The sequence below is a fragment of the Cheilinus undulatus genome, linkage group 9 (assembly GCF_018320785.1).
Source record: "Cheilinus undulatus linkage group 9, ASM1832078v1, whole genome shotgun sequence".
Classification (NCBI taxonomy): Eukaryota; Metazoa; Chordata; class Actinopteri; order Labriformes; family Labridae; genus Cheilinus; species Cheilinus undulatus.
In genome coordinates, this window is record NC_054873.1 from 33,597,673 (window position 1) to 33,610,723 (window position 13,051).

Consider the following 13,051-nt stretch of genomic DNA (forward strand, 5'->3'; position numbering starts at 1 on the left):
AGTTTCTTCCCATTGGGGAAAATGAGATGCACAGTGACATTTACAGTGATGCACTGACATAGCTGCCAGCTCCAACCTGTGGAAAAACAAACTTCTCCAGCTCGAGCCAAACTCCAGCCTTGGAACTGGCTTGGCGAAAAAGGGGTAAGTGGGAGCAGTTTGGTGTGAAGCATCTTGTCCTAGGACACTACAGCATGTGGGAGCATGAGCTGGGGACTGAAGCCCAGACCTTCTAGTTGAGAGAATATCTACCACTGAGGCACAGCCAACAGGACAAACCCTTTTATACAAAAAGTTTTTACCCAAACAAACACTTTTTCATCATAAACATTTGACCGATAGAAGAGATTAGAATGGGTCCGGGTCTTCTCTTCCTCTATAGAAACTGAGGTCAGCATACAGTCATTATCACGCTACTCTCCAGAGCTCTACGTGTGGAAAAACTCTTCTCCTACTTATTTTTAGAAGAGCTCGCATTTGACAGCTTTCTCAATAAGGCACAAGTTGGGGCTTATCTTAAGACAGAAAGTGATAAAGAAAAAAAGTAACTCCATTATCTCTGCTTGGTGCTGGGCTGTCTAAAATAACAGCTTTTTAGCAGGAGGGAGGCTGTCTATTGTAAGCTGTAAATAGAATAGATATAACAAGGTGTGTTTAAAAAGTGTGGAATAAGTAGTCAACTATTTAAAAAGTAGGACAGCTGGTGTATAATTTACGGAAATGATAAATTGCCTGTAACAAAGGAACTCAGAATATTTCAATGGATAAAAAATATTGAATGAATAAAATCTGTCAGCATTAAAAGATCCACAGTTTTCTGAACTAAATGCACTCACTGAGCTCAGAGATGCTGCCCACACAGGTAGCCAGCAGAGACTGTTCCAGTGTCCTCAGCTCCAGCTGGGCATAGGCATCCTCCCTGCTGTCCACAGACGTCTGCTGGTTCTCCGTGTATGGACTGAAATGGGCCGGCAGAGACAAAACACCTACAGAGACAGAAACAGGGAGAGAATGGCATTCATGATTAATTTGACAAGTTTGTGGGCAGGAAAGCATCCGTAATTTCTGCAACCATCAATCTTCACTCTGTCTACAGAAGTCTCAAAACAACTGCTGCTGGTATTTACATAGTGTATTTGTAATGCTGGTAACCCACACCACTGAGGGCAAATAAACACACAAGGGAACATGAGCCTTACTCTCAACACATTCAGGAAAATAAACAGAGCATGTAGAGACATCAGGCTAATACAACCAAACAAATGCACACTGCATCAGAAGGCAGAAGATGGGAAAATCAGTACCACTCAATTCTCAAACTGCAGATGACAATCTTAAATCATGCAGATTAAACAACAAATACTGCATATGCATGGTTATATGCATGTTTGATGCCTGCTTGTCATATTTATACATGTTTTGTGCAAGCCTGCCAAAAAAAAAACCATCATCATGACAGATAGAAACGATATAATAAGAGTATATGGAAAAAAGCTATTCTGATAAATGCTTGCCATGGGGTTCATGCATAGGACGCCACCAATTAACAGAAGGCTGAAGAGGTCACAGACTACCAGCAGCGCAGGACCTTACCAACCTTTACTCTGACCTATCACACCAGAAGAGGAAGATACAAACTGGCTACACAAGAGGGAGGATTTCCACATGAATTTTACAGAACCCTTGTCCCTCTCTCACACATACAGTAAAAAACATTTGAAGAATGCTTTTCAAGTAATAGTTCTAGATTTAAAGTATTTATATTTATACATTTAAAGCCAAGCCAAAGGGAACAGCATTAGGTAAAGAGGGAAATAGGTGTAATACCTTAAGATACTGCCATTTTGTGGGTGATTTAAAAGAAGAACTTTTATTTTGAAGAGGGCCCTGTCTACTATCATACTCTTATAGCTGTTGTGTAACTAGGGTCCATCACATTTGGTATTTCCTCTTTGAACAGACTCTCTGGAGATCCAGTTTGCCCAACCCAGACATCTCTGACATGCTGGAAATAAGATTTTAAGGAGAACACTTTTTTTTTTAACACATGGTGTTTTTTCTATAAAAAGTCAGTCTTTCAAAGTAGCACCAGTTACCTTCATTAAATTAGATAACTGACAAACTAAGTTGTAAACAACTGTTTTGCTCTTTTTATCTAAATGACAGCCGGCTGTCAGACTAATTGCATGTGATGAGATAAGATGCTGCTTTAAATATCTACTGATGCCGTCCTGTTCTTCAAACTCCTGTGTTTGTTTCTCACCAAAGATTAATGCTGTAACAAGTGAAGGTCAGAACACAGACTGATATTTTCTTTCATAGGCCTTGTTTTTTTTACATAACCACATACTGCTCCAGATTGCACTGTTAGCTACTGTTTGGCTCATTAATCAGGGTGAACACAGTAAGCTGCCCAAAGCTAACCTTTACTTTGGCCTCAAATCAGAGGTGAGCTTTCTGCCAAGCCTGGGGAAATGAGTGGGAGTTGATTGGAGATACAATGGGGAAATGGAAAGAGGAAAGATGATCGGTGCGTGTTATGTGATTTATTTACAGTGCTTAAGGGAAGAAAGCCTCCTCATCTAAACTCTCCCTGCTCTCCTGAAAGAAAAAAGATGGGCTACCATCCCTGAAATGACATTCCCATGTGCTTCCGGCAAGCAGTGTCCTTTCGTTGGAATCAGAGGACGATGTTGAAAATAACACCGCTGCTATGTGTAAAAAAAATTAAATAAAAAAAAATCCCATCCTCGTACTCTTAAGTGTGCACACACCCAGTGACATAGGAGGAGACAGAGTTTAAAAATGTGAGCTGAATTCCATGGAAAACCAAAATCTTTTTCATTAGAAAATATTACAACACATATTTAACCATTACTGCCAAATGGATATGTTTTACTTGGCAGAGAAGGCTCTGCTCAAAAGATGCTCCCTGGGGTAGTAAAGCAGCATGCTTTGATTTTCCAGCGAGTGCATGGATAGAAACGCCCATTTGGATAGACACATTTATGGCAATGTGTATTGAATACAATAAAATTAGTTCGAAAGCAATTAATCCATAGTAGCATGACTCTGAATACGAGGGTGCAACAAGCTTTATGCTATAAAGTAGGTGCTGGGGTGGAGGAGGTTATGCTTTTCCAGCAGCAGCAGCGTGGTGAATCAGCTTTAATACAAGCAGGGATTAGTAAGAAAATGTCCCATATTACTGGGAGGTTGTAATTGGGATCAGCTGGATGTCAGCCGATCATGCCTGGGCATATGACTACCGTGTCTTAAACGAATGCTGAGCTTCATTTGTCTGAGCTGAATCATGTTGTTAAATCTCTCATAATATCAATGAACTGTGCTCAATGATGAGGCAAACTGCCACAAAATATTCTATACAGTTTATATATAAATATATAGTGCTTAACAAATTTACAAACCACCTGTCATATTTGTCTCAGAGACCATCCAGCATCATGAAGTGCTTTCATTTTCTGTTCATTTTCTTTTTATTTTCTCTTTCATTTTCTGTGAGCTCTCCACATTTTACCATTTTGAACAGGAATGAGGAATTTCAAACTGAATTCACCTTTTTATACCCAAATTTGAGCCAGCTCACTGGGCTTCTCTGAGAAGTCAGAAATGAATCAAACATAACATTCAACCTCTAAAACTAATTTTTCTGTTCAGGAATGCAAGTAAATAACTATAATTTGACATATTAATCAAGAAATAATAATGTGCTTTAATATTTTTTCAGGTTTTTTTGTAAATCAGTAAATTTGAAAATTCATGGGTAACAATAATAATTATATTTTAGCATTAAACATATCATTTGGGTTAAAGAGCTTCTACATAATGGTGTATTAACCATTGCAGAAACATAAAAAATGATTTTGGTTTTACTAATTTTTACCAAGGCTGTTAATTTAGGGCAGCTGTGGCATAAACCTTACTTTGGGTGGTGGTCTAATAAATTTGTCAAGCACTGTATATATTCATGGAAAGATATCCACTTACAAAATATGACTGTAAGGCACTAAGTAAAGCAATGCACCTTTTTCAATCTTATACAGAATTACTAAACATACTATTATAGCAACTCAAATGGAGATTTGTTATAATGGGAATAAAAAACATGGACAAAGAGTGTAAGGGTTATAATTAACAAACTGTTACAGTACACTGCAGAGTGTTTTTTTTTTTGGTAATATGTGTAAAACAGCACAGTTTCAGAGTTCTGCCTGATCTAACAAACTATATATTTCTTATTCCTAGCAGCCTTTTATTATTTTGTTGTTGTTGTTGAAATAGATTTGATAGATCACATTGCTGATTCGTCATGCCAGCAACAGGAGCCCTACCAGACTAATCTTCAGCATGATGTCTTGCCTGTGTATGCACACATGAACATAGTATTTCATAACAAATCAAAGGTCATGAGACAGTCAATGAGACATCAGTAAATCACATGTACTGGATATGACAAGCAGCAGTACATCATCTGCTCTATAATACTGTGAGAAAGAAAAAATCTCAATAGAGAAGTAAAAGGCAGGCACATGATATGCGTCGACTTCATAAAAACAAACCCACCTAGAGTCATGTCAGTCCACAGTTGTGCTTCATAAATGAAAACACATTGAGATTCAAACATTTGCTCACTTCAGCAGAGTTATGCTGCCAAAGAGAATCTAGTCTCATACATACAGTGAAACTCCATCTCTCTCCACCTCTCTCTCTGGTAGTTTCTCTGCACCCTCTGACTTGTATAATATGTGCTGACTCCCCTGGTTACACACAATGGAAACGGCCGCCTCTAGCAGAGCACCGCTGCTACAAAAGACATAAACGTCAAAGCTGAACTGTACACAAGCTTCAACTCATCCCTCTCTCACAAGCACAAACATACACTCAGGTCTGTGCATATAAAGTATGTTTGCCCATCTTTGATGTGTCATTTCAGGTATCTTGGTAATTATGAGGGCTTTGCTGGTGCAGGTTGTAAATCCCTCTTGATTAGTCCTTAAAATGGCACTTGGAGCATAGAAATGTGGGTTAAGCAAATAGAGCATAAACATGTTCACAGCCTTGAGTGGGATTTTTTTTTTAACACACCTTCATCTCTAGACTTTCACAGATAAAATAACGTTTCTCTGATTATTTTGTTGACTTTCTCATGTTCTGCACACACTGCTGTATATTTTATGGCCACAGACGTAAAAGCAGTAGGTGTTACCGTACAAATGACATGTTATGATGACAATACCTCTTTGAGAGCTAGATTCCTACAAGTGTCAGAGAGGCTTGAGCCTCCAGATGTGTAGGATCCTCTCTGAGAGATTCTGTCTCATTAGAGTGGGTGAGGGTGTGTGGAAAAACAGAATGTGTGGGCACACAGAAGGTGTGTGCAAGTCTGTATCTGTGAGTGAGCAATGATGTGTGGATTAACATACTGTAGTTACTCTGAATCCCTTACCAGTGACTCACCAAAAGCGTCACATTGACGTTATTTCAGTCTTCAAACTCTACCAATTTGCATAAAATATATTAAATGGTTGAAAATAAAACAGTAAGAATCCCTGAGGACTAATTAAATCAGGGTAATGAATCAGTAAAATCATTTCAGAATGCATTCAGATGTTGCTTAAAAAACACCACTTGGTTTCCTGTGTTGAAGTATGTAAATTAAGGATTATTAGAGAGCATAAGGATTTAAGCTTCACTTATAATCTTATTTCTGTTTCTTTACGCACACCTTATGTCTCCTGGAGTATCTTCTTACTATCTTCAGAAAAAAAAAAGGTCTAGCCTATTTTTAGCATGCTCAAAATAGATAAAGTGATGAGGTAAGATATTTACTAGACTTAAATCTGATTGATTCTGCAGGATTTTTCAAAGCTGTGGCAAATATTCGCACACCATCATTCTCTCTGTAGTTCCCATAGTCCCGCCCTGTTGCTTCCCTCACCACTGAACCCCAGCCTGCGTCATTTAGGCCTGATGTAGGTCTGCAATCCAACCAGAGCCTGTCCCCAACACCACCACCAACATCATAAGCACATGCAGCTCCAGCACTTTATAAATAATACTTGTTCGGCAGAGTGAAGCATAGTGCACGACAAAGAGGAGGGGGTAAGAGGGGCTGGGAGCTTTGGTTGAAGACGTATGAGTCATGCAGAGAACAAGGAGAGTTGGGGGAGACAGGAATATCTGAGACTGTGAAAAGGGTGAGGCAGGGGATGACAAGTGGCACAAGGGAATCATTCTCTTATGGTCATTATGGTTCCATTTCTGAGGTTGACCCTGCAAATGTCATGTGGGAGTCGCAGCTACAAATCACTGCTGAACGTTACCACAGGGCCTGTGGCAGTCCCAAGATCATCCAAACTATCTCTGAAAACCAGTACAGCTTCTCCTGCTCAGCCAAGACGTCACTCACAATGATGTTGGACAAACTGCCATAACAAGGTCAGAAAATCAAACAACTGCTTTTTTTGCTGTGAGGGAAGTTTTTGAAACTTTTCCCAGCCAGGCTGCCACTCTCAATTAGGGTCCTTAATTTACCACATCACATTGACATATTTATAATACTGCTGTCAAATCAAGTTCATTACTCAAGCTGTGAGCTGCATATAAATGTGGAAGTAACAACAGCTGAATCCTTTAGCCTAGATATATTGACTTTAATTCTTTGTTTCTCTTGATATCTCATGTCCTCTCCCAATGTCATGGTTTGTTTATTTTGCACTCAAGCTTGTTTGCAGCATTAGTGTGAAAAGATATGCAAGCTTTTAAGGACAAATCTGCTCATTATGTTTACTTCTTCAGCAAATATTTGGAAAATGTCTTAGCATCACCTTTAATAAGTAGCCAGAAAAAAAGAGCTTTAAATTCTCAGACCATGGCAAAACTGCTAACTTTGAAAAATCTTTGGATTACATTTGCAGGGTTTCAATCTAAGAACTCAGTAAATGAATTTTTCCATACACTTTTCCATCTGTGCAACAGCCCACAGTCTGTAAAAAACTGCAGAAAATCTGATTCATGGACTCAATAAAGAGTAAGATTCAGGTGCTCTGTGGCATGGGATTCATGTAATCAATGGATTTAAAAGAAAAAAACCCAAGGCACTCTTCAAATGCCAAACTTTGAAATGTCTTTATAACCCCCTTGATGAAATCAGATCAGGTCAGGTATGGGAGCATGTGCCGGTTTACACTTTACAGCATTACAGCGTCTTGGTCCTGTACTGCTCTGGCCTCCTGATGGCCATCCCCCAGGCCTGCGCCAACCTCATGCCCCCGCTCTCCAGGTATCTTCCCAGCTGACCCCTCCACAATGCACAAGGTCACCCCTGGTGCCTGGACCAGCCCACCAGGTCCTGGGCACCCAGTATGCAGTAAGCTGGATTAGGCCGAGGAAAGCGTGCCAGGTGCCCGTAAAAACCCAGCTGCCATTCAGATCTCAAGCAGCTGACCCTTCCCATCCCCGTTCTACTGAACATGCCAGCATTAGATGCACGGTCTTGCCAACAAAACCCAAAAATGCAAAAAAGAGAAGTTGTCACAAAGGAGTTCAGCCAGTGCTTCTGGCCCTCAGTCAACATCCAGGCCTCGCAAGAGTATAGTAAGACTGAGAGGACCAAGGACCAAAGACTCTAACTTTTGCTCAAGATACAGGGAATGCCACACTGTCTTGCTCAGCAAACCCATCACCCATGCACGAGTCCAAGTCGGTTGATTGATTATCAAGGAAGGTGAACTGCTCCACAACTTCCACGCTTTCACCATTCCCGGAAAGGATTTGTGGTTTACTTTAAAACAGCCTACTGCTTCCTGGCTTCTGTTGTTTGACTTCCTGATAAGGGCTTGGTGTTGGCTGGGGGGCATATTAATGTTCAATCTGTCATTTATTACGGGCCAATTCGAGCAACAAGACATGTAGTCAAGGCATGCACAGCCCCACTGAGAAAACAGGTAGTCGACAGGTGAGCTTGACAGGTAGTCACTACTGTTGGTAACTATCGGTGGAGCCAGACGGTGAGGCTGGCTGGAAGCAGTGCAAAAACATTTTTTTAACAGACAAATCCTTTTCGTGCAGTTCTTGTTGTCCAGTTCTGGTAAAAACTGTTGCTACCTCTACTACCTCTGCACTAATCGCTCCAGTGATTGTTTACCTGCAGCACAGAAAAACCCAGCAAGCATCTCAAATGATGCTGATTAGTCCGTCTATTCTCTGACCTGGCACAAATGTTTCAGATTGAAGCTCTGCAAGATGGATCTGCCAGATGACAGACATGGGATCTGCAAGTTTAGAAAATGGCAGCTGCATTATACACGGCTTAGATCAAAACATTCTCCTTACTAACACCTAATAAAGTGCATTCCTGAACCATAACACGTCTGGGTGTGTTCATTTGTTTTGTCTACCACAAAGAAAGCGTGTGAAAGACAGAAGGACGCGATCAGCTTTGCTCTCACTGTCTGCTCTCAGTAATCTGAAACAAAAACTGAAGACACACACACATCAACACATTTAGACATATACACACAAGGAAACACCTGCCTTTCCTCCTTTAACAGCCTCTTCATTCATGACAGGGTGGATGGATCAGAGAGTTTAGGGGGAAAGGGGGCTTCAAAGCGACTTCCCCTATCCAGAAAGGAGCTCTGATTCTGGGCCAGGAGGCTACATGCTGGCCCCCGTGTGGAGGCTGGAGGATTGTCAGTCACATAATAGTACAGTGTTTAACAGGACAGTTACTGGGTGAGGGTATTCATCACCCCCACACTATCTGATGATCTCCTCTGTGTGTGTCTTTCTCACAACAAAAGACTCACACATGCTTGTACTTCATTTTATGTCAGTGGAATCCAGGGGCCAGATGTGATGGTTCACTCACAGACCCTGCCTCTTGTTTTCCACACTTAAAGGCTCAGAAACACCTGTTTTTCACACATCTAGCCTCACCCACACACAACACATTCTTCTCTCTGTTTTTAAGAGACTCAGTGCCACGCATGGGTCTTCTGCTGGATGCACTGAGCACGATTTCTGAGACAACAGAAGTGAGACTAATGAATGAACTTTATTGTATGTGTGAGCCTCTGCAGAACCATAGAGAAAAGCTTTGTTCGGATACACTAACAGCACTGTTTCAGCATGCAGGGTTAAAAATATCCATGTGTTTGCTTGCTCTGGCGGACCCTCATCATGTTCTTTGTCTAAACAGATTCAAGTGGGACAGAGGGGCATTTATAAACTTAAAGTGGTCTATTAGTATTTGGGGCTAAAAATAATCATTCATTTGACAAGTTAGGTAGTTGGTAGATCTGAAAGACCCCCTTATATGCTATGTGGATTTTTGAGCAGAAAGAGAATCATTCATGAGCTCAAGGCAAATACAGTGCACTTGAGCTTTCACTAGACCATCTGTGTGCGATGTTTCTGATTTAAATCAAACCCTGCTTACGCGCACACAACCACAGGCACGTGCACACATGCAAATGCAAGCAGAGACACGCCTGTCAGAGACTGATAAATCACAGACGCTGATAGACAGGCGACATGGGGTCTGGTGGATTTCCCCGGCACCTCTGGTGACCTCCGGCTGAAAAGGGTCACGGGTCAGAGGTGGCGCTCAGCTGGGGCTAAAAGAGGAAGTAACCTTATCAGCTGAGTAATAACGGGGGCTTCCCAAAGTCACTGAGAAACCACCCACGCACAACATTAATCACAGCAAGATGGAAAGAGAGGAAAGTTCCTATATTTGGGGGATGTGAAGGACTCTTAAGCCGGGTTATAAAAGGATTTCATGGGCCAGTTCTGCCTGATGTTCTCAGACTGTAGCTGTTACATAGCATTAGAACTGTGGGCAGAAACTCCGACGGGAAAGTTCTGTAGCACTGCAAATACTGCAATCCAAAGCTTAATGCATATAAATGTTACTTCTGTCTAGAGCTGCTGCTGCGTTCTTATGGGAAATCAAACAAGTCACATTTTATCAGCAAGTGTAAGTTTCTCAAACATGCAATAGGGAACATTCAAGTCCATTAGGACACACATTTAGGAATATAATTTTTTATGTCAACTGATATTAGCATTGCACTTCCTCACTTTTGTCCATGTGGAGCAATCCATGATACATAATCATGAGTTTATTCTAGTAGAGATGCACAGTACTGGATTTTTGCTGTTATTTAGACATTCATTTCAGCCAACGCTTATATCAATGAATACATTTAGTTCAGACCTTGAACTTCAGCTCTGGAAAGGAGCATGGGATGTACAAAAATAAGGATGAACAAAGAAAAGACTTCAGTTGCAAAGGTCTGCTGATCCAGCCTAAAAAGGCACAAACTTATTCGCACACATGGCTGATATCTGACAACATATCCAAGGTCAATTTCAGCTGAAGTTTTCATATCTGCAATGCAGAAAAAGAACATTTTCAGCAAATATCTTCCTATACCAGGGGTCAACCGATTATTAGCCCAACCAATTCTTGAGGCCAATATTTGGCATTTTGCCATATATTGGCATTTTATTCTACCAATAATTGATAAAGGGAATTCATCAAAAAAGTTTACTACATTGGTTCCACTGTTAAGTGTGTCTTCCACTGTTCCACTGTTAAGGTATAACTTCCTGTCTTCCTGCTGTGTTGCTTTATGCGATACAGTAGAAAACACTTTCTCATGCTGTTAGAGCTAAATTGTTTCTTTGTATTTTCATTTTTCTGATCATATAGTTTTGCTTTTGCCACATTAAGTACATTTTTAAGGTCATAAGAAATGCATAGCGGTTTCAAATATCACTAATCTGTCTTATGAATTATGAATAATTGGTGTCAGTATCAGCCCTGAATATACAAGCCTAGGCTGATACAGACATCAGCCTGATAATACAGTGCATTTCTAGTTAAATATGAAGGGGACTTTTGCAGCAGAGATACACAGCAAGGACTTGTCCACAAATATGCAGGGTTCTTAATAAAGTGGAGGTTCTTCTGTGTGTTGTGACCTTCAGTAATCTCGCAAAAGAAAATCCGCTAACTCCTACGTGTGGACTTGGCCTTCAAAGATCAGATCCCTTCAATGACAGACCCCGAAAAACTAAATGTATCTACAGGTCTCCCTTTTGTTTCTGTTTCTGGTTCTAGAAGTGCAAAAATGTTGCTGCTGCAGCTGTAAATGTGGTCTGCAATTGCATCCCCTCCCTCCACCACTAACCTCCAACAAACACACTCACACAGAATTAGGAGTGGTAGGAAGCGAGGTGACTTTGGTTTGCCTCAGCCCTGAGAAATATCGCCATAAGCTCCCCTACACATCCAACCCTAATCCTAAACATGACTTCAGCTTTCTCCCCTTCCCCCTCCTTTACTCCCCCTCATTCTCTCTCTCTAATCATGTTTTATATTTTACATTCCAGGCTGATCGCGGTGCCTGCGGCTATCTAGTCCCCTTCCACATGTTCCATATGTGACGCCACTTCACTTAGTGTGCAGCAAACAGCAGAGGGATATTATAGCTCAATTATTGGGTGACTGTGTTTTATAGGCTTATTGTAAAGCACCGAGTCTGGAAATACACTATAGTGTTTTCTCTAAGACAGACGATGACGGCTATAACTTACACACAGCACACAACCACATAAACATTCAACCTCAAACCCACCCCCTCATGACTGAAGCCACTTTCAGATGATGTCATAATCCAAAACTCTGCCAGGAGGTGAAGTGTGTGACAAATAAAAAGTAGTCAAAACACAATGTTGGGCTTTGCTTTTTCAGAACAATTATCATTAGAGTCATTTTTAAAGCCAAAGGCTCCAACAGACCGGCTCAGATCAAGGACAGCCTGTTTTATTTGACCATTTCAAACAGAAACCTCCCCTTTAAGAACAGGCCAAACTCTATTCTGTCCTCTGACCAATAACACTAGGGCAACAGGCTGGGCAAAGAAGCACAAAGTGTGTGTGTTTGAGTGTATGTTTGCACTAATTGCTCTTATTCTGTCTGTGTGATCAGCTCATTTTCTCTCCGTTGGACCCTCTAGAGAAAGAACAGAGAGCCAGTCAGCTTGGATGGCAGACAACACACTCATTGAGGAAAGGCACGCAGTCTTCATGCAGACTGGGCTGGAGGTTCTTTTCAGGAGAGGAAACTGCAGTGATGTTAAAGTTTCATTGGCCAGTTGGCTGTGTGGATCTCTCACTTGTTTGAGTGAACCAGCTGCCTTAAACATGTGACCACTGTAGGTGCGTGCTGTGATGGATGTCTGAAACCACTTTACCGCCAAATAAACATGAACTCTGACCATTTGGTGGTAGCCAGATGCTTACTCTGTTCACCAAGACACAGTTTTAGCCTTGAACTTAAAAACTTTATGGTAATCAAGTTATTTAAATAGTCAAACAGGGAAGCAGCAAAATACAAAGCAGGCAGTAAAAATCTCATTATTTAGGAGTCAAAAGTTTTTGATCCAGAAGGTTCAAACAGTGGCAGACCCAGGATGATTGATGGGCAGGGGTGAAAACATAAAAGAGAACATCTGCTGACTGCTGTATATGATGGGACACCAATGCACAGTCATCATAGATCCATGGTAAGACATGTAGAAACCCTGATTAAATTGAAACCTTTTTAATGTGATTATATCTACTACACCTATGTTATACAATAGACAAGGAGTTGAGAACTGTTTTTATTTTACAAATTGAGCCTATAGAGTTCAGGCAGGCACAGAGTTACGCGCTGTCATATATTTGAGATCAGCTGATCCCACCCCGGCCCTCGTCAGCTGACGGCCAGTTAATTCACTCTAAGCACGCCATTGGCTAATGCACTCCTGCTGCTCTAGCCTGGCTTTGCCGCTCCCTGCAAGCTACTATCTGTAACCCTCCTCCACCCCAGCTCCTCCTCTATGCTATATCTTAATCAATGTCATTCAATAATGCCTGCAATGCTCTGGGTTCATTGCAGCTTCTCTCCCTGCCTCAAGTTTTCCTTGTAGGCACAGATCGAATATAAATTTTGGCCATAAAAGTATTTTTGTTC

General features: G+C 41.1%; 1 protein-coding gene across 1 annotated transcript in view; it reads right to left on the reverse strand.

Moving 5' to 3' along the window:
- The window catches only part of abtb2b (ankyrin repeat and BTB (POZ) domain containing 2b), a 56,945-nt gene that overhangs the window by 21,251 nt on the left and 22,643 nt on the right, over positions 1 to 13,051 (reverse strand). The window contains exon 2 of the mRNA XM_041796511.1: positions 837 to 986. Coding sequence (XP_041652445.1) covers positions 837 to 986 — 150 coding nt within the window. The remainder of the gene's footprint in view (positions 1 to 836; positions 987 to 13,051) is intronic.